Source organism: Corylus avellana, chromosome ca11 (assembly GCF_901000735.1).
Source record: "Corylus avellana chromosome ca11, CavTom2PMs-1.0".
Lineage (NCBI taxonomy): Eukaryota > Viridiplantae > Streptophyta > Magnoliopsida > Fagales > Betulaceae > Corylus > Corylus avellana.
The window spans coordinates 9186040-9208579 of NC_081551.1; the positions used below are offsets into that span (position 1 = coordinate 9186040).

At 35.0% G+C, this 22540-nt stretch overlaps 3 protein-coding genes across 3 annotated transcripts; all 3 read left to right on the forward strand.

The window, feature by feature from the left end:
- Positions 1–2014: 2014 nt before the first annotated feature.
- Positions 2015–3013, forward strand: LOC132165023 (uncharacterized). The gene has a single exon (XM_059575534.1). The coding sequence runs from the start codon at positions 2015–2017 to the stop codon at positions 3011–3013; it is 999 nt and encodes a 332-aa protein (XP_059431517.1).
- A 6541-nt stretch (positions 3014–9554) lies between these two features.
- LOC132165625 (ras-related protein RABC1-like) lies at positions 9555–16752 on the forward strand. The gene is made up of 7 exons (XM_059576265.1): positions 9555–9680; positions 10106–10332; positions 11098–11166; positions 11889–11954; positions 14354–14475; positions 15941–16069; positions 16391–16752. Exons 2-7 carry the CDS (start codon positions 10197–10199, stop codon positions 16496–16498), a joined length of 630 nt encoding a protein of 209 aa, XP_059432248.1. The 5' UTR covers positions 9555–9680; positions 10106–10196; the 3' UTR covers positions 16499–16752.
- A 776-nt stretch (positions 16753–17528) lies between these two features.
- LOC132166193 (uncharacterized) lies at positions 17529–20953 on the forward strand. The gene is made up of 3 exons (XM_059576972.1): positions 17529–18019; positions 20357–20495; positions 20604–20953. The coding sequence occupies exons 1-3, from the start codon at positions 17657–17659 to the stop codon at positions 20786–20788; spliced, it is 687 nt and encodes a 228-aa protein (XP_059432955.1). The 5' UTR covers positions 17529–17656; the 3' UTR covers positions 20789–20953.
- Positions 20954–22540: the final 1587 nt, after the last annotated feature.

Below are 22540 nucleotides of genomic sequence, written 5' to 3' on the forward strand. Positions count from 1 at the left end.
ATAGTACCATTTCTTCCTTCGAGCTTTCTACACTCAGCTTCTCATGGTTGAACCTGATCATGTAGTCCTTCAAGGACTCATTCTTCCCTTGTACAAGGGACAACAAGTAGGTAGGAGACTTCTTTCTCTTCCGGATTGTCGGAAACTGAGTTAAGAACTGGCGTCCGAGGAAATCGAAGTTGTCTATTCTCGGGCATCTCCCTTCAAGGTTAATGGGGAGGCTAGGCATGCGATCTTGTCGAGAGTGTCATGGAGGACGAGGTGAGCTCGAAAGCTTTCCATATGATTAGTCGGATCTCCGCTCCCATCATATTTATCAACACGTGGGACCTTGAACTTCTCGAGCAAAGGAAACCTCATCACCCGATCAGTAAATGGCAAGTTTGTGTTTTGCATTAGATCCTCCGCGATCGATCGGTCTTCTCCTCCTTGAGCCTTCTACCGAGCCATCTCCATATACTTCTTTTTCAAATCCCTCACCTCATCAGTAACGTTGGTGGTCTCATGCCTCTCATGATGAGAACCACCTTGAATAGTTGTGTTATGGGAGTCCCGAGTAGAATTTTCTTCTTCATTGTGTGGCTGCTTCTCTCTGCACCTTTCTTCACGTTCCCATTCCCCTCTCATCGTGAGTCGAGAAACGAGATCCTCATTTTGCTTCTTCAGGGCCTCCATAGTTTTTGATATTTGCTGCATATGATCTTCCAATGAAGCGATTTGATGGTTCGGATCATGTGATGTACCTGGAGCATTTAGGTCAGGCTCCCTCAAACGTATCGGATTTTGAATGCTAAGAACTGATGAAAATCAAGTTCCCACAAATGGCGCCAAACTGTTTATGATATTTTTCGAGGAGTGACGCCACACGGAGTCCGAGGAGTTGTTGATCTGCAAAAGAAGGAAATTAGGATAAGAGTTGCTAGGGTGTGCCGGCAGGGATAAGAGTTGCTGGGGTGCTGGCAGGGATAGCTCCGATGCTTAAGTCAGTATTTGATTTGAGAGAGGGAGAGCAATTAAATAATACGAGCTTGAGAGAGATTTGTGATTACCAAACAATGAACTAGAGCTTCCCTTTTATAGGCATCAGGTAGCGGTTGTCATTCCCTGATTCTCGGCCCCAATGTTCCCGAGGATCCACTGTGCGAAATGTGTGACAAAGTGGATCATGGGTTGTGGGTTACTCCACGATCATGAGATCATGGGTTTGGAGAGTGGCTTGGCCATGCTTATGTTGGACGTGGGCTCTTGAGTTATCCTCAGGTACACGTATCTTGGTTGGACGATGACAGATGGGCCACGTTCTAGTGAACGTGAGATTTAGCTTGGATGATGGGAATACACCATGTTTATTAGTGAACATGGGGTTTCCTTCATTTGCTGAAGGACCATTGTACTCTCAGTGGAAGACTGTTGTGCCCTCGGTGGACTGGCCATGCTTCGGTCTAGGCCAACTATGTCTCAGCCTAGGCCTGTCTTTAGTGGACTTGCACATTGGACCAAACCTAAAGGTCTGTTGGGCTTCAAAGTGGCCGATCCATTACCCAACAAATAGTTTAGTAGAGACATTGTCGCAATTAAAAAGCTTAAAAATACATTGAATTAGGTGGTATAATGTTTTTTGGCACACCGGCATGCTTGAAGAGTAAGCATGCCAATGTTAAAATATTATTTTATTTTATTCTTTTTTATTGTTCAAATATTATTTTAATAATATTTTATAATATTTTAACACCAACGTGCTTACAATTCAAGCACACCGGTGTACCAAGAATCACTACTCAATTAGGTATAGTTTTAGAAGATAATTGAACTTTTCCCATAAAAAATTTATCTTTGTCCTTGTCGTTATATGAGGGAGAAGAAACCAATACGTTTAATAATTCAAACAAAGACTAAGGGCAGTTTGATAATTCCAACTTCCAATCCCAAGTCAACTCTTCTTCTTCTTTATTTGTGCATCATTCCTGACGCAAATTTCACTCATTCTTGTAGACAGAGGAAAAAGAAGAAGATCATGGACAGAGAGCAGGAAGATCTTCAATTTCTGGGGTTCTTTGGGATCATCAAAGAGTCCTTCAAAATCATATTTTCATGGCGGAAAATCTTCAGCCAAATCACTCTGGCTCTCATCCTCCCTCTCTCATTCATCTTCCTTGCTCACATCCAAATATCCCAGCTCCTCTTCTTCAAAATTGTGGACAACGAAGACAGCTTGGATCACACCCAGAAGAACACTCCCAAATACGCCAAGCTCACCGATGTTGTCTCCTCCGAGTGGGCTGCCTTATGGGTCTTCAAAGCCGCCTACTTTACCTTCCTTCTCATACTCTCCCTCCTCTCCACCTCTGCCGTTGTTTACACAATCGCCTCCATCTACACCGCCAAAGAAATCACCTTCAAGAAGGTCTTGAGCGTCGTCCCAAAGGTTTGGAAAAGGCTTTTCATCACTTTTATTTGCAGTTTTGCCATTGTTCTGGTCTATAACATTGTTGCAGGAGCTTTACTCATCTCCTGGGCAGCTTTTGTTGGATTTAGGCCAATTGGGGCTACAATTTTTGTACTTTTTTTGATCATTTACTTAATTGGGTTTGTTTATATAAGCATCGTTTGGCATTTGGCAAGCGTGGTTTCTGTGTTAGAAGATGTGTACGGATTCAAAGCCATGGTTAAGAGCAAGGCCTTGATAAAGGGAAAGATGGGGATTGCAGTTGGTTTCTTTATTCTGCTGTCTCTTTGCTTCATAGGAATCGAAGTTGTTTTTGAGAATTTTGTTGTGCTGGGGATGGAACGAGGTGCAGGAGTTAGAGTTTCGGTCGGAATTCTCTGCTTTTTGTTTCTGTTCAAGGTGATTCTCTTTGGTCTTGTTGTCCAAACAGTCATCTACTTCGTCTGCAAATCATATCACCATGAAAACATCGATAAGTCTTCTCTAGCGGATCATCTTGAGGTTTATCTTGGGGAATATGTTCCTCTGAAGGCTAAGGATCTCCAACTGGGGGAGTTTCATGTGTAGCTATACTTGTTCTAATGAATTAAGGTTATTTTTGTATTGTGCTTTTTTTGGAATTTAATGTAGATTGTTACTATTTTTCTTGCTTATGGGTTTTTCATATTTTATTCTTATGGTAATGTTTCCAAAGATTTTATTCTTATTGTTGTAGGCTCATCGGTTTAATGTCGTTATCCATGGCACTGTATTTTTTGTCACAACTTGGCTAATTTTAAATCGAAGAATTTTGTTTAGTTGTTGTGTCAATTTCAGAGCTAGCTTATTGGGTGGTTGATTTGGTGCAAATACAAGATTGGGTCTAGCTTCCTTCAAGCCAAGGAGATGTAATTTTAAAGAGAGTATCCTCGATAAAAGCCAAAGTCTATTGAAAAAATATCTCATATGCTCGAATAGGAAGTAAATATCTAAGCTTGAAATATCAAAAAATAATATAAGCCTTTACAACAAATAATTTTGCTTCTATTGATAAATATCTCATTGACAAAATCACTGAAGCTACCATCTTGGTTGATTTTGGCTACTCCGATGTGAAGGGGCTCGGAGGTGAATGGGAGGGGGTTCAATGGTGGGTAATAGGCGCTTGGTTAAAATGAATGAAAAAATTCATGGGATTGATTTGAGTTAAAGATATGATGTTTTCATTTTTATTTTATTTGATGTTTTTACATGATGTGTCAATTTAATATTAAAGGCTGTAAAATGAGGTTTTACACTACATCCTAATAGAAGAGACTCTCAATTTTAAAAGCCAAGAAAATATAATTAGGAAAAAAAAAATCCCAAGAAAGTACATGAGCATTTGAAAATTCCTTTAAAAGAATAACGGAAAAATCATATATAACCCTTAGGTTTTTATCTTATTTGAATTTAGTCTTTGAGTTTTCAATTTAAAGTAAATAGTCCTTAGGTTTTACACAAGTTTAAAATAGGTAGGGTTTTACTTTATGGTCAAAGTTGACGGTTTTTCATTTGCCAAATATCTCATTTGACACGTCATAAACATTTCATTACAATACCACATCAACAAATGTTAAGTCATTCAAAGCAAAATATAAATAAATAAACAAAAGATTCAAAAAAAAAAAATCATTGATTTGACACGTAGAACTTAGAAAAATACAAAAAACTTGAGAACCTAAAAAACAAACTCACAGTAACTAAAGACTTTGATTCCGTTGGCGTGGCATTGCATTCGGGATAGACGTTGACGTATCAAATGAGGCACATGTGATAGATGAAAAACTGTTAATTTGGACGGTAAAATAGTAGATGAACCTATTTTAAACTTGAACAAAACCTAAAGACTTTATTCTTAAAATTGAAAATTCAACGACTAAATTCAAATTAAATAAAAACTTAAAAGTCTAAATATGATTTTTCCGGAAGAATAATAAAACTTTCAACAAACCCCCTCTTTTAATTTTTTTGGTACATTCAGGTAGAGTTATCAAATGTATTTAATTAATGAAGCCAATCTAGCCGTGGGATTAGGCCGAAATGATCAAGCTGGATTGCTCTTTCTTAGAGCACAAGTATTGGACTAGCCAATAATTGAGCTAAAAATTAATATTTTTTAGCTACATACTTTTTAATTCTCTACTCTATTAAAATAATATTTTTAGTAGTTTTATATTTATTTTTTTTTTTTATTAATCTTCTTTCTCTCTCTAACACCCTGCCTAAGGAAATAAAAAATTAAGAAAATAAAAATATACAATATAAATGGATAGTGGAAATAAATCAATAATCAAAAAAAAATTGATAATTAGGCATTCGATTATTAGGGTAGGTGATGTTTTGATATCTATTTTAAATAATGTAGGGTAAAGTCAATATCCCTCCTTCAAACTACCACTTAATTAATAATGTCTCCCCAAATTACTTAAACATTGTCAATATTCCCCTAAGGTTAGCAAAAAGATAAAAGTACCCTTATAAATTTTTCAATAAGATAAAAATATCCCTATAAATTCGAAAAAATAAAAATAAAAAATACATATTTAATTTTTAATTTTAAAAAAAAATGATTTTTTTTAAAGCGATTTTTTTTTAATTTTATTTTTTTAAATGAATTAAAAAAAAGGAAATTTTTATTTTTACAAAAATGATTTTTATTTTTTTTAAATTTCTTTTAACAAAGGGAAATTTTTTATTTATTTAAAAGAAAAATTTTAATTTTTTTAAAACAGAAATTTTTATTTTTATTAAAAAAAATCGAAAATTTTTTAATGTATTTTCTTATAAAAATGATTTTTTTTTTTTTTTAATTTTTAAATCTGGCAACCCCTTGGATTTTATTTTTTAGTTTTTAGTTTTATGTTTTTTTTTAGAAGTTTTAGTATTTTTTTTTGTTTTTACCAAGGGTAGTTTCATTATTGGGGGAATATTGACAATTTTTTGTAGTTTGTGAGGGACATTGTTACAATTAAAAATTTAGAAGGAATATTATCAATTATATGGTAGTTTGAAGGGGATATATAAACTTTACCCAATAATGTATTTCTATGAGACTTTGATGATAGAAGACTGAAATCATGCAATACTCTAATACCCTATTCCTATAGAGGGTACAAAAAGCTTTTCTTTTCTTCTTTTTTTTCTTTTCTTTTTTTTTAATGTTTATAACACTTTTTATAAGTATCTATCTTTAAAAAATTTCACATAGGGCATCTATATACTTTAATAAGCTGTCTAAGTCATCAAATAGTTCATGATTAAATTGTAAAAACATTTAAATCTAGTACTCCAAAATCGTTTATAAACTATAAATGCAGTGTATACACAAATCGCATAGGATTTTTCAAACTAATGTTTCACCAAAGTTCTTACAAGATAAACAATCTCTCGCTAAATTTCAAAATCTTCAATTTTTCTTGCTAAGTCTTTGCTGCTATCTTTGAAAAAAGTGTAAAATATAATATAATTAGCAACATCAATATATAAAAATAATTAATCAATAGAGTTATGTCCAGTCATTTGCCACTTGGAAGTATGCACATAATTTAATAGAACAATCCTCAATCTTTTCAAAACATGATATGAAATATAATATTTTGTAGCTTTCAGTAACAATGAAAAAGAATTGTACACGAGTAAGCATTCTTATTGTGAACAATAAAATAATGCAAAGATTCAAAATATATTAAAATCATCTCCTAAGGTCATACGTTCACTCGTCAAACATTTTTGCCCCATTTGATTGGGTTGTGCGGTCCTCACATTGGGATTGAAGCCTCTTTTCGGGTGATAAGAAGCAACCATCTTTAGAGCATCTAGCCATGGGTCTACTCCTATAATTTTTAGGAGAGACTTACTTACCCATAACTGATTGCCATGTTGCTTCTCCTCTAAGGTACACATAGTTGTATGATTCCAAAATTTGGACCCAACTCTCGATATCCTCATATAAGGTAACTTTGGTATCAAACTCATAAATCTCGCTATGTCACAGCAAGTTTCGAATAACAATCAATGTGCTCACAGTCAAACTTAATCATTCAGGAAATTATACATAAAGTACCAATGCTCACTTTCTGAAACATAGTGTTTATATTCCATCATAAAATGATCATTTGTCACATTAATATATAATTAAACCAATGCATTTCCAGATCAAACCATGCAATTCACAAATAAATTTCATGATGTCGTCATTATTATGCTTCATCATTATGAAAATACATTTATTTTGAGAATCAATAATAATAATAAGACATATACATATGTAGATACACCCAAGTACATTTTATTTAAAATTTATATTTTATTTTAAAATCCTTGCATTCGGGCGTATTATTTTTATAAAATCTTAAGCTCATGTATCAACTTCTACATGAATTTATTACACCCGTATCACCCGCCTCTAAAAAGCAAAATAATTAAATACCAATACCTAAAATAAAAATGCATAGTCTTTAAATTCTTTAAGCTATAAAAATTCAATTTCAATTCCCACTTTGAATTACCTTTTCTCTCACATCTTACCCAGATATTTTCTATTTCCTCAATCTCTCTTTTTTTACACACATCCATAATAAGCAGCCTTTTTCTATGTCTTTAGTCTTTCTCCTCTAAATTTCTTTTCTTCCATAAACAACTCAAAACTCAAAATCTCTAATGAATTAAACACACACAATCTGATATCCTCCCCAAAATCTCTCATACCCAACAAAATTTCAAAGAAATTTTGAACACCCATCCTTTCTCCATAACCCTAAAGTTTCTTTCCAAATTTGGAAGAGGAAACTTCAATTCTGCTTCAACCCTTACCTTCTCTCTCTCCTCTCTCTCCTCTCTCGTCTCTTTTTCTAATGCACCTTTCTTTTTCTTTTACGCTGCTTTGGCCTTTCGGTGGGGATCTTAACACCTTAATAAGTATTATTTTAATCATAATTCGTATTTCCAAAGAAATTCCACATTTCTTTCCTTATCTTTTATCCCTTAGAACCTAAGTCCCAAGAGCCCACTTTTTCTGTCTTCTCTTTCTTTTTCTTTCTTTTTTTTTTCTTTTTTTAAAAAAAAAAAATAATAATAAAATTCCTTATTTCAACCATCTCCATACAGTGAATAGATGAATTCACTATTGAATTTATGTATTAAACTTACATGAGTCTACAAATCTAATAGTTGATCAATTGAATTTACAAAAAAAAAAAAGAAAAAAAAAATACGATTGTGTAACATGCCACTTTTTCTTTATGCTTTGAAATAGGGGCTCCGGAAAAAACCCTACAGTTTATGTGACTAGCTCGGTCGACCAACGGACCCTAGTTAGCAACAATAACCAAGCAAACTCTCCCAAAACCTTGATCTTCAACCTTTTCTCATGTTAACATTTCACAAATACAATAAAGCTAACGATTGAAATTGTCAAAAGTGTTTAACTTCCAAAACTAAGATAAAACTAGAGTTTTCTAAACATCATTTTCATGCTTCATTTTTATCTTAAAAATATTTGGACAACATAATAATGACTTGTTTACATACATAAACCAATTGCAAGCAAAATCACTTTTACGTGGCTTTCTAGATATAACTCCAAAATGTTCTTCTATAAAAGCTTCTTAGTATAACATAACCACATTCATGGTTAATTAATACAATTTGGGCAACATCTCTTCAATATAAACATACTTATTTTATAATGTTATACGAGCATCATATCAGCATTTTAGCAATGGTAGCCATTACTATGATACTTTGACATATCTAACTATTGCGCCAATTGAAATTCGGGCATTATAACTACCTATATGAAACTCAAACTAAACACATAATAAAAGTAAGAGTTTTAGAAATTATCCGAAAACTCCGCTTATGAACTCTTCGCACTTCTAGATCAAGAAACCGCTTTCGTAGCAGTTAGATACTCAAGAACCTTCCTTACACACTTAGAATCCCTTAAAACAAAAGTAGAGAGAGATTTAAAGTTTGGTGTAAGAAAAATTAAAGGGAAACTCGGCTTATTTATAGGCCATCACCTCTCGGTCAACTAAGATATAAAGTTAGGTTGTTCGAGCCACATATCTATTGGCTATGTCAGATTTTGCCATGTGTATAGCCACCCTTATGTGTTATTGTACACCTCGACTAACCGAGACACTAAGCTCGATTGACTGAGCTCTTTCCCAACCAAAACCCTAGTTTCGGTTCCTAATCCGTTTCGTGTTGTTTGCTCCCATGTTTTTTAGGGTATTCCCTTACCTCACAATAAAACATTTTAATAAGTTGTTTGTATTTTAATAACATTTTATCATTATTTTATGTGTTCTAAATTTCTCAATTATTACACTCCTATCTCTTTATCACCCCCCCCCCCAGGTGCATGGGGTGGCCAATCCACCCCTAGAGGGGTGGATCAACCACCAATGAATATAATAGGGGTGGCCGAGCCACTCTAAGGATGGTTCAGCCACCCCCAAAAAGTTTTAGGGGGTGGTTCAGCCACCCTTGAAAACAGCTTGGGGGCGGCTTAATCACCCCCAAAAACACATCTTGGGTGTCTCCCAATATGTTATTGGGGGTGCTTGGCCACCCCATTAATGAGACGGGGGTTGCTGAGCCACCCCTGGAAATGGCTCTGGGGTGGCTGATCCACCCCTGGTGGGTGGCCGGACCATCCCGAGTTACCTAGGGGTGGTCCAGCACCCCTGCTTTGATTTTTATTTATTTTTTATAAATTTTAGTATTTTTGTTTTTATTTTAGTAAGAATAATTTTATAATTTTTTTAGAATTTGAGATATATTGTCATTGTTTTGGTAGTTTGGGAGATAAACTATCGCAATTAATAATTTAGAAGTAAATTGTCATTGAGATGGTAATTTGAAGGGATTAAGTGGGCTTTAATCTATAATTAAACTTGTAAGATCTGATGGTGCATACAAATTCCTACAAGATCTACGTAAGTGAATGAATAGGTCTTATAAATTTAATAAATGATTTTTAAAAATATTAGATAGAAAAAGGAGATAAGAAGAAAATATTCTTATTAACAGTACTAAAAAAGAAAAGAAAAGAAAAGTGTCGCAATTCCGTTTCTAGCCCCATTTATAGTCTTTACCAGCAGTTTCTTTTCTCGGAAGATTTGCCTTTCAACTCAATCAATCTCTCCAAACCTCATTCTCTCTCTCTGATCTTCATCTCCTCTTTCTGGATTTCCTCTCGTTTCAGGTATTAGAGTTTCCTGTATGTATCCATATGTATTTGTGTATGTGATCTTCGTTTTCAATAAGTGCAGTGCTAGGTTGAATTGCTGAAGAATTTTAATATAATGTATTCTTTGAAGTGATCGATGCAATTTCTAATATTATGACTCATGCTTTGACCCATATATTTGAATTGAATTTCAGTGAAAAAAACCAAATTTCAGTGTCTTGTTGACTTGTAACGATATTGGATGTAAATACCATTACTTGTCTCAGCTCGTTCATCATTTTTCTGGGTTGTAAGAACATTATAATCGCTGAACTGGGTCTCTCTTTTTTTCTTTTTTGGGTGTAAAATTTGGTTTTTTGTTGTTGTTGGCTCTTTCTTTTTTTTTTTTTTCTTTTTTTCGTAAGATAGATGTGTCTCTGATGCTATATTGATGTTCCCAGATCCTTATTAGGTGCACCGTTGCTGGTTGTGGTGTTGGAGGAAATCAGGTTCTATCTTTTGGGTAAAAGCATTGTTTGAGAGTGAACTCCAATGGGAACGCCTTTGAATCAGCCCGAGTTTGATTACTTGTTCAAGTTGTTGATGATTGGGGATTCGGGGGTTGGGAAGAGTAGTCTTCTTTTGAGTTTTACATCCGATTCGTTTGAAGATCTGTCGCCCACAATTGGTGAGTCTTCTTACTCGAGTTCATCTTGATTTTTGGATTTGGATATTTTGGACGTGCATGCTCATTTATGAAATGGAACAAGAAAATTTTATTTTGATGGGTAATGGGACTCTGGGTTAGCATTACTTTTTTTACTGTGTAGTATTGTTCCTGAGAAAATGGAAGAGAAAAAGAAATTGGAAAAGTTAATTGATTCTTTAGTTTTTCTTGTGGTGTTAAGAATATGAAATGGCAAACAACTAATGCATATAGTTTTCATAGGCTCGGCTGATCAATACATTTGGTTTTCTTGGACCTCTAATAATGACAAATTTGATTTGAAGTTTATGATTATTTGCTTTTGTTGCATAGATAATTGCGCGAAGGGAGCACTTCTTCTTTGGCACACATATATAGAATTTTCCCTAGAGATATTTTCTCAGTACATTTTTTAGCGTTATGTTAGATCAACAAATATGGGCATACTTTTGACAGAATAATATGAGCATACTTTTGACAGAATAATATGGGCATACTTTTGACAGAATATGTGCTTTTCCATTGATTGGAAATCGTATGTGCCATGGTTAATGGACCAAAATCTTTGTCTTTGTATCCCTTTTCTTTGTTTCTCTAGTCTCAGTTAATATTATTGGCTTATGGGGAACATGACTATTACAATGTTATCTTATGACCAACTAACTCATTACTATAACATCATAATAATTTGCTGGTTGCTTTTCTTTTATGTCTTGATTTATGCCTCTTCTTTGCTTTCTTATGCAGGTGTTGATTTCAAAGTAAAATATGTTAATGTTGGTGGCAAAAAGCTGAAGCTTGCAATCTGGGATACAGGTAATTCCAAATGCGTGCTCATGTGCATGGCCATTTCTCCATTTATTCATTATTTTGCAGTAACTGTCATTTATTTTATTACACAAAAAGACTTGCCTGTGTGTGCTCATACAGGAATATGGTTAAGCAGTTGTGTTTACTTTTTAGCCAAATAGTCAAATGTCAGGTCAAGTTCTATTGACCCAAGAAGCTCTTGCTATGGGAACAATGTGTTAAAATGCATTAGCTACATGACAAACCTTGTACTGTATGAAGACATATTTGTAACAAAAATAAACTGCCAATTATTATATTTTATTTTGATGAGGGAGGCTCATCACAGGATATGATTTCAGACTCCTTCACACTTATATCTCCAAATGTGGTGTGAGGGGAATTAACATATGCATCCAGAGGCACCCATTGAGCCTTACGTAAAGTAATGATATTGGTTATTATTACATCATCCTCTAGATCATTTTGCTTGACCTTTTGACCAGAATATTGATTTTTGGTCTTGAGGATCAGACATGTATAATTTGTATACTATCATCAGAATTCATTGTCTAGTTTCATTGCTAATTAGACTACGTATCTGGTCAGCTAGATAAGTTAAGATATTCCAATCTTATGTTCTTTTTCTTATACTGGACCTTTAGGAAAAGAGTTGTTTAATCACTTTCTCATACAGGCTAAGTATTGCTGTGGTCAAATATATCTAATTTTAATTTTTAATTACGCAGCTGGTCAGGAGAGATTCAGAACATTGACAAGTTCATACTACAGAGGTGCACAAGGAGTCATTATGGGTAACTATTATTTTCTCCATAATTTCTATATTCTATTCTCACCTAGAGCTGTTTGTGTTAGTTTTAATATGGTAACCTTGCCGGTTAATGCCTCATTACAAATTTGTGAACAGGATATTGCTTTCAAATCTTGAAAATTAAGCTTTAGTGGCTTTCCTGTAATGTATGTGAAGGAAAGTCCTCGTTTCCAGCAATTTAAGATTTAAATACAACAAATTCCATTAAACTTTGGTGTGTCCTTGTGTTTCAATGCCATGGATTGAGTGGAAGTCAACCTCTAGGGAACAACAATATGAAGCAACACCTATGTATTATAATTGTAAGATGTCATAAACGTCTAGTTATTCTTATTCTGGTGGATATTAGCATACTTTTTCATCTGCTTAATAGACAAGGTTGAGTTAGTATTGGATTAATTACATTAGGTGACCAGTGCTACTTTTTTCCCCCATGACAGAGGCAGAAAGTTGGACTTGATTGTAATAGCTCTCACTTTCCATAAGTTTATAGTCACAGTGCAAAGGCAACACCAGTGACTATAAACATATGTGCAGGGGATATGGGTAAAGGGGAGAATGAGTACTTTGTTTGTTGTGTAGTTTCAAGTGAAGTATTGGAAGAACTTTTTCTTTTCTTTTCTTTTTAATGTCTCGCATTGAGTGATAAAGCAGATTTGTCATGGATCGTGGATTGCTTGAGGATGTGGTGATTATTCTATAGGATAGTGGCTCTCTCAATAAACAATGATGTTGCAAGTATTTGGGAAAATATTGTAGAGGTCCTTAGGGTTTGATCTTTTATGCTTTGCCATCAAATCGCTCTCTCCATACACTTGTTTTTAGCGGAAATTGTGACAGGCGTAAGATCACGTCAAACCTAATAAAATTGTTTCACACCTACAGCATGGCAAAAAGAAAAGAAAAGAAAATGGGGAAAAAAAGGAATGAACAAAAGAAAAGAAAGGGGTAGGTGGGTCTCACTCCACTCCTCTGCTGGGGTGGAGTGAAGTATTAGGTGGGTGGCCTCCCCAGCAAAGGGGTAGGTGGATCTCACTCCACTCCTCTGCTGGGGTGGGTGGGCTAACTCCACTAGCGGTGGGATGACCCCGACCCCCTTCTTATGCTTATGTGTTACAATTTCCATTAAAAACCCTAGCGACATGTGTATGGAAGGAGTGGTTTATTAATGGAGCATACCTTAAGAAGTCATTTGAGAAATTTTAAACCTTAGGGAGTGATTTGATAAAAGATTCCATTAAAAACCCTAGGACCTCTAAAATATTTTTCCCTGATTATTGTAGATTTTTTAGATAAACCACTAGTGTAGTTAAGAGCGAAATGGATGGACTTTTAATGGTTCTGAGTTTGCAATTCGCATTATGTGGCGAATTGAGTTCATTTACCCCACTACAGAAATATATTTCTTCTATTGTTTATTTGAGTTCAAGGGTTACCTTCCCTTGTTTTAATTACTTGACCAACTCCATCAGGGTTGGCTTGTATGGTATTCACTATAAAATTTTATTTCTTTCTTCTTCTTCTTCATAAGGTATTTTCTTTCCTGTATAATTTTATACAATGTTTTCACATGAAATTGAGCATTAACTAGATGTTTCTTTTTCATGGGGTTTTCAAGATGGATTTATCTGGGTGGTGCTCAGATCTAAATATACTTGCTAGAAAATTAGGGCGTTACAGGTATTGTTATGGGAGAATGGGGATTATGGTGGGTTTCATGCAATCCATGTAAAATTTATGCTGAAGCAAGGAGTTTCAGATCTATTCAATTGAGTTATTCATTATATTCACGAACCAGTTTTCTTGATCATTTCAGGAACTATAGATATCAATTTTAGTTGGACAAGTTTGTTAAATGAGAAAAGTAAATCAAATTACCCCATGAATAGCGTTGTATCTCTTTAATTGGGATCTGTATTGTAGATAGCACAAGTTTATCCTTTATATGTTGTTCATTGACGACAAGCTGCTAAGAGTATGCTTGGCTCGAATCATCCTGCTATCAACTTTAGCTTTAACTTTAAGTTTTGCCATCAATATATAGTTTAACTGTTCTAGGCTTGGTTTCTAAGTAGCATATATATATATTAGTGCGTTGTCATTTTATCTTATTTTGGTGCAACTGACTTCCCTTTCCCCACTGATTTTGGTGCCCCGCCAACCTAACATCTTGAGATCTCATTATTAATGGTTGGAAGTATGTTTGAAATAGTGTTCTTTCCAAAAGAAAAAAAAAAAATTAGTGGTGGAAATAGTTAGTTATGAGAAGATGTTAATGTGTAAGCTTATCAAGTTTAAAGTATTCTGGTGTTCAGTTGGCCTGTCACAATAATTATTTTCTTATTACTTTCTAATGTTGATCTGGTTTTGTAATTGCAACAGTTTATGACGTAACAAGGCGAGAAACCTTTACAAACCTCTCTGAGGTGTGGGCCAAGGAAATAGATCTTTACTCGACAAATCAAGACTGCATCAAGATGCTTGTTGGCAACAAGGTTGATAAGGTAATTCTTGGGGAGATTTACAGATTCAAGTGTTCTTTATCTTATCTTTATTTTTCAATTATTCTTTCTTTACTCTCTATGTTATGGTGCAAATGGATATTCCCAATAAGGTTTGGCAGGAAAAGTAGCAAATGGTATTTGTAATAAATGATATCTCCGCCCTCATTTGACAAGTGATGGAGGGTGAGCTTTGTGGGTTCAGTCCAGTGTGGTTGCGAGTATTGTTTACCTCTTTCTTTCTTTTCTTTTTTTTTTGGTTTTTTTTTTCTGTTTTTTTTAGGAAAAAAAGAAAAAGAAAAAGGGAGAATACAAGAAGAATGACAGGAAAAGGTTTTATATTGATGCTTAAGGTTTTCCATTGAAACTGTAAACGCATAGTGAAGGCAAAATTGTTAAACAAGCACTGTGATCCCCCTCTCTGTAAGATTTTGTCTGTGTATGTGTGGGCACACATGCGTTGTTTGTATGTGTCTTTGCATTTGTCTGTGCTCCTTTTCTTTCCTTTTCATAAAGAGATTAGAGATTACTAGAGAAATTGTTTGCCAAATATTGGGATTATTCACTACTTTACATGAAAATTCAATTATCACCAAAACATGCCTGTTGGAACTTTTTTTTTTTTTTTTTTCAAAAATTTTTCTCCTACATTTATTTTGCAAAAGAACCACTGCAGAATGGTTCAAGAGGCGGTCTTTCTTTTTCTTTAAAAAAAGAAAAAAAATAGGGGAATGTTTAATTCCAAAATTTGGTAATCACAGTGGGTTGAACCCCAGGCCTCCACTTTTGTAAGGAGAAGAAATGCCCCCACACTACAAGGCCACTGGAAAGAGTATCATAATTTAGAATGATTTGTTCCAAAATTCAAATGATAGATGGTTTTATGCTTCTCTACACAAAATGCTACATCACAAAGATGCCCTGTTTTAGGCGCTTCTTTTAGAGCATGATATGATACGAGTCCTGCAAATTTCAAAAGAGTAGGTTATGGTCTAGAATAGACACATCCACGCTAAAAACTCCATTACTTTTATTGTGTATCAGTTCAATCACTTACGTTTCCTTCTATTACTATATACTAAAAAAGGTCATATCCTAACGTTCAAATTATATATGATACTTTATCAAGAATATCCTAGAAACTATATGCGTTTTGATAGATCAGATTATTATTCTGAGATTTCGATTTGTATATGAAGCAGTGGATCTGCACCAAGAAGTATCCGAGAAGTATTCCTATAGGATGTCCATCTAGAAGTATTAATGCTAAATAGCCTGGAATGCATATCTATTGGATATGAGCTTGTCTTCCACCTTGCTTCATGTGTATGATGTTAATTTGTACTATATCACTTGTTCTTCTCCATTCGTCAGCCAGAAGTAAATATATAAATAGAGCCAAATGAAAATAATCAGTATTATGCAATATTTGAGGATTTCATGCATGTGACTCCTTTCTCTTTTTCAGGAAAGCGATAGGGTTGTAACAAAGAAAGAGGGAATAGACTTTGCTAGGGAATATGGATGCCTATTTACTGAATGCAGTGCTAAAACTCAAGTTAATGTACAGCAGTGCTTTGAAGAGCTTGTTTTAAAGGTATGGAGGGTGATAAACTTACTTCATCTTGTACCTTTTAAGAAAATGGAAGTTGGCAAGCTTGTTTATGTTCAACAATGTTAATAGTATGTATATATGGTACCTACGTATTTGAAACAATTCCTGATTTGAAGACAGGATATTTTTATTTAAAAAGAAAATGTTATTACTGTACATGTAAGTTGTCTGTGCATATAGGCTATCGAAATGGGACAGAATGTTGAAATTTGCTCAGTGCTTGAATAATTATGTCTTTGTACAAATTTTCTTGTTAACAACATAACGAATGACGGCATGAATGATGATGGCAATCATATGCAGATATTGGATACACCTAGCCTCCTAGCTGAGGGCTCTAAAGGGATGAAAAAGAACATCTTTAGAGAGAAGCCCCCGCAGCCTGATGCATCCACAGGCAGTTGTTGCTGATGCTGATTATCCGCCTCTCGTTTCTCCAACTTCCGGATCTCTAACCAGTATTTTGATTCTTCTCCGAATCATTGAAGAAGTGTTTTTTTTAAAAAAAAATGATTATTTGACATTAATTGCAAGTTACATGTAAAATAGTGTTGTGATTTCTGCTTTGGAGACTATTTATATGCAATATTGAAGTATCCTTAGTATAAGCCCGGAAGGAATCACCGATCGATTATATTGATTCTATGCGATTGTACAAAAGAGTTTGTGATTTGGGTTCCATCAAAATCAGTTTCAAGGATGATAGCTAGTACTCGTGCTGAATGTTGAATGGGCCATTTGTACAGAATGTTGGCCAACTCATTAGCAAATGTACCTTTATATTTATATGTTCAGTGAAATCGAAAGTTAGCAGAGCAATTTATGGAGAGACCCCTTTTCCGGCCCCTCAATTCACTATCTTGAGTTTGGCGTTTTAAAGACCTCTTAAGACACAACTATACAGTGGCACAGCCCCTACTGGTGAGTACTGCTGGTGATCATTAGGACTGTATAGGTGGGCCAGTGAAAAACCGGCCGCTCCGCCATCCTTCTGCCTGCCCACTGGTGTTGCAGGCAGATGGACTAGGCGGGTGGTGGGGCTCAAGGTAGGAGGAAGCGGCTACTCTCCTCTCCGCAATATATATATATATATATATATATATATATATATGAGCCTTTTTGTCCAAATAAAGTTACAAAAGTCCCTCAATCTAACCTTTCACCTGCCGCCCTCTGAGGATGCCCCCTTCTCTTCTCACCACAGCTCCCCCGCCTTCCCCTTTCACCAGCCGACGCAGCTCACGCCTCCTGTCTCAGGCAGTTGTGTATGGGTGGATAGGATCAAAAATTACGGTGAGTCAAAAACTGTTTAGGGCGGTGACGGGCGGTTTTGAGGCCAAAAAAAAAAAAAACTACCCTTTAGAACGATGTATACCCCTGCAATTGCAAACATGCTTTTCGTTGGGGGAGCTGTTAACCTTAAAACTTGTTGCTTAAAAGTTCAAATACTACTAAGATAAACTATTAAACTGAACTTGTCGGAGTGAAACAAACAAAAAAACCCACTTGGCCTTGCCGACCAAAATATTAAGAAAGAAACCCAAGTTTTGCCACCAAAACCAAGCAAACATGGTTGCTTCTAAAGCACCCATTATCAATCTTCTTCTTCTTCTTCCTTCTTCTTCTTCTTCACATCGGAACTCCAACACCATTAACTCAAACGTTAAACACCTAAAACCCATCTTGAAAACCCCATTACCCAACAGGCGCTTGTTCCTTTTCTCTCTCTCCCTACCTACTATCCTCCTTTCTCCTCCAAGTAATACCAGTTCTTGTTATGCTCTCGACAGCTTCGACCCGGTGAGTTCCACCGAGAGAGAAGCAAGTGCCGCGATTTCTCGGAGAGTATCAGAAGCTGTGGATTTGTTGGATAAAGGGAGGGAGTTGCAGGCTAAGGGTGACTTTAGCCAAGCCCTTGGATATTATACTCAGGTACCTACGCTGTTTGCTTTCTGGGTTCTGTTTGGTTGCTCAGAGAAGTGTTGAAAAACTAAGCGGAGAGTTTTTGAAGTCTGTAATTTTTTTTTTCCTTGTATTCAAGATGTTTCTTAGCAACCAAACAGAATTTTAGTGTTCGTTCAATTTTAATTCATGTTTCTTCTTGAAAAGATTTGTTTACAAGTTTTATAATGATTCACCGGGACTTTTTAGTACGCATGAACTATTAATCTGAATTAAATTGACATAATTTGTGCTGCTTATAATCAAGAAACATATGTTGGTTTTATCTTGTTCAAAGATTTGTTCCCTTTTGGGTTTAGTGATGCCACTGCTGACTTTGGTCCCAAAACATATTAGTTGAAAATGATTCATTGGTCACTATTAAATTTAACCTTCGAGGCCAAGTGATCTTTTCTACCAGTAGCATGTTTTTTGTAACGTTCTGGCTGAGAATGAATTGTTCTGTGCGTGTGTTTGGAAATTGGAAGAGTCAAATCCACTGCTCTGATAAAGCGATCGGCAATATGTAGAATATAGTCTTTGGAGACAGGGCAGCATATGAAATTCTGGTTGTCAGTAAGAATAGGGCTGGCATACATGCTAAAGAGCACAGATAAGATTGGTAATTTTAAAGGCAGTGCACACCCCATATTGTTGTCTGGTTTTCTTCCCCTGAAATTGAAGCAACTAGCAAGGTACTGCCAGTGATTGTTCATATCAGGATAACCTAGAACCATCAATATGTTGATTGTCCTCCATTTTGTTACTTTCATTTGTAATTGTGGGGTGGGCTGGGGGGCTGTTACTTATATAAACGTATCCCACTCTATGGCACAAACACACCCATTGCATGGTTCAAGATATCCATGAATACGCACGGCATAATTGATTCATAGGTATGACGGATACAAAGAACATTGTATAAGTTTTTCCAGTACACTTCTCAGATTTTGCGAGAGACTAGCTTGTAAAAGAGGTGTTGCCTTAGGTGGAGGAAGGCTCCCTGACAGCACGCCAATCTGACAACATTATTGGAACTGGATGTTAATTTTTTGTTTTTGAATTTTTTTCCGGCTGCTTTTTTCATTTATTCTATTTTGATTTATTTAGCAGGATTCCGTTAGTTTCAATAGATTTTTTTTTTTTTTTTATTTAAATGGAGGATGTTTGATTTGTCGAATGAGGCATGTATTATTAGGACTGAAATGTTGATATTTTATTGAAGGTCATGTAGGTTTAATCAAATGCAGACAATAAATAACCAGGGAAATGAATTTTGACATGTTTACAGCACTTTTTTTTGCCAGGATTGTTGTTAAATGATATTTAATTTCTCTGGTTAAGGTTTTCTGGCATTTAATCTAGCAGATGATGGACATAATTTTTAAGTATATGCTATATACCTATCTTATGCAGGGAAGAATGGAAGATTGTAGTGGTGTGCAAAGCAGATAAACATATAGCTATAATTAATTGATGCATTTCTTCAATATTTTTATGTTGTAGTATGTTAAAAGTTTAGAAGAAGAAATAACTAATAAGTACTTCCTCAGAAATGCCCATACTTTGAGTATGAACTATTTACGTAAGCGTCCACAGAAGTTGGGTATGGATCTCTACGACAGGATAGTGAAATTCTGTTGATATTCTATGTGAAATATGATTCAGAAGCATGTCTCTGGAAGTCAGATGATAATTTTGATAAATTTCCTTCCAGATGTCTGGGGACAATTGTATACTTTATTTTTTCATGCAAATGGAGTCTACCACCTCTCTGTATTCTTGATTACATTAGCTCATATAACACATTTAATTCAGATATAAATCAGATTTTTCCTTGTGCTCATCTTCTGTGCTACTCACTATAGTGCTTCTGTATCTACAGAATCTTTCTAGTCTACACGGTTCAGATATGAAAAAACTGAGACTACGTAGCAGTCAGTAATGCTTATAATGATACGAGTAATACAGATCTTGCTTCTAGTTTATGTTTAAGAATCCAAATCATCACATCTTTATGGATTTTTCCACTTTTGAAATTGATACGTGCATATTCTTCATTATGTTAATAGTGGAATTACTGATATGAGATTCTAGTGGGTTCCATTATCTATGGTGCATCATCATATGCCCTTGTCTTTCTTTTATGAATCATACAAATATGATTTAATCAGGTCAAATATGTTGTTTGCAAGAGTAGCACTTAAAAAATGAGTGAAATTTCAAATTGAAATGCTATTAGAAAATTATTTTTACTTTAACCTAATCATCATACAAGAAAGGTGCAAGAAGTTTCACAATTGACATCATTACTATATCTCACTTCAGGTGGTTGAAAAATACAAAGACTTTGCTTTCGCAGACTATGCAAGAGTGGGGAGAGCATTGGCTTTGTACGAGGTTGGTGACAGACAAGAGGCAATTGCAGAAATGGAGGATGTGTCCATTTCTCTTAAGGGATATCCAGGTATTTCTGGTGGTGATATACATTCCCAAAATGTTTGAGAGGAGAAACATGTTTTGTTTAGTGTAACATTCTTTTGTTGTTGTACATGTTTGTTGGGGTATTCTGCAGAAGTCCATGCAGCTCTAGCAGCAGCCTTATATGTGGACAAGCATGCTCTACTGCAAGCAGAAAACCAATTCACCATTGCAACTCTACTTGATCCTCACTACACAGACGTTTCTTATGTAAAAGAAACAAAGCATTGGCCTCCAAGTTTGGTCAGTTCTTTGCAACAGTTCATCAGTCTTTCCTAGGGTTTTGTATTATATCTTATACAAGTTGTTATCACACAAGACAATACAGCATGGCCACTTTTAGATTTTTAGGTCACTTTTACTTGCTAATGACCGTTTTAAATTAAAATTACTCAATATTGTACTACTTCAACAAATTATTAGTGAAGAAATGGCGTGTGTCAATGATGGTTTTTGCTGAAATATGTTCTGCTTGATCAATTTCCATCTTTATCAACTTACAATTCCTTTTCTTTTTGATCTACAACTCCATTCCCCCAACAAACGGTGGGGCATCCCCGAGAAATACTAAGGATTAATAAGTTTTTCATATTTTGCTCATATTCTCATACAAATTCAATAGATCAACTATTATATTTGTGGGGCCGACTATTGACTTATATAGGGTTCACATAAGTCACCAAATCTATTGGTTGATTTGTAGGATGAGATTGGTCAAATAAGGAGTATATTAACCCCTAGAGCATTTCTCGGACCTCCCACTTCTGTTAAAAAAATTAATTGGATGTCTGTAGCTTTGCTGGAAAGTCAATAGTTTTTATTTTAGAGACTATATCACACTATCAATAAGTTTCATGTGTTTTATTTTATTTTATTTTTAAGTAGTTCAATTTTCAGTCTATTTTTAACTGAATTCATAAAAACTATGAATTTATCTCCAAAAAAAAAATAAATAAATAAAAAGGCGATGGCTAGTGGTTGGTCACCAAACTTTGCTACAGGGTTTGGAGGTCACCCCACCTTCCTATAAAAGGGAGCTGTGCTCCCAATAAAGAGATAAGATGCCCCACACACCCTCTATGTTAGGGGTGCACCTCATTGGTGGAGCACGAGAAGCGAATCCACCCATCTGGAGAGGAGTGTGAGTGGGATCGTTCCATATGCCAACAGATGGTGTGATATGTAATGCTCCCTGATAAGCAGAAATTGCTATTTTTGTAAAAATAAAAAAAATAACAAAAAACTTTTGACATTCACAAAGTGCACAGAAGCTCTAAACATAAACATCCATAGATATTGTCTATAACTATTAACTATTTACATTGTGTATTCAAACTATATACCTTGCTTACATATCAGAGTTACTATAGACCTGAATAAGTTGTAATTACCTATCAAAACATTTATGTCATCGGTCATCCAACTAAACCTAATCCCATCATGGCATTATTTTCCAACTGGACCCAAAAGTTGTACAATCAAAACATTCTAGGCCATAGTTATTGCCTACTCTTGCTCATCCTAATCATGTGCTGCAATCTCTGTCAAATAACATTTTATAGTTGAAAATGTGAGTTCACGTACGGCTCAGTAAGTGAACTAACATTCAAAATGGTATATGATCTGAGCCCTCTTTTATTCTCAATATAAATCGCTATCTTGTTCTTTTCTGAAATGGAAATAATCATAAAAAGATGGTTTATTAAATTAGTTTGCAACTAGAAAACTTTCCTGGTTTAATTTATTACATTTTCCTTCTATAAATTGACAGGCGTTTTGAAGTTGCCCCCGTGAATTAACACTCGTCACGCTCAGCCACATTGAACTATTATTTTGTTACAAAAACCCCGCTATTAGGGAATTTCGTTAAATAATCATAAAAAGATAGTTTATTAAGTCCATTCGAATGAACTCACACATATTGGAGTTAATATTTCATGAATTAACACCCAACTACTATAGTCACGCTCAGGTAGAATAGCCACAATTAATTTTCCCGACCTACCTTTTTTGCTCAGGAAAAAAAAGAAA

Coding starts and splice junctions, on each gene's coding strand:
- LOC132165023 (XM_059575534.1), top strand. CDS start 2,015: ATGGACAGAGAGCAGGAAGATCTTCAATTTCTGGGGTTCTTTGGGATC.
- LOC132165625 (XM_059576265.1), top strand. CDS start 10,197: ATGGGAACGCCTTTGAATCAGCCCGAGTTTGATTACTTGTTCAAGTTG. Junction 11,955..14,353: donor TGCACAAGGAGTCATTATGG/GTAACTATTATT, acceptor TAATTGCAACAG/TTTATGACGTAACAAGGCGA. Junction 14,476..15,940: donor TTGGCAACAAGGTTGATAAG/GTAATTCTTGGG, acceptor TCTCTTTTTCAG/GAAAGCGATAGGGTTGTAAC.
- LOC132166193 (XM_059576972.1), top strand. CDS start 17,657: ATGGTTGCTTCTAAAGCACCCATTATCAATCTTCTTCTTCTTCTTCCT. Junction 18,020..20,356: donor CCCTTGGATATTATACTCAG/GTACCTACGCTG, acceptor ATCTCACTTCAG/GTGGTTGAAAAATACAAAGA. Junction 20,496..20,603: donor TTCTCTTAAGGGATATCCAG/GTATTTCTGGTG, acceptor GGTATTCTGCAG/AAGTCCATGCAGCTCTAGCA.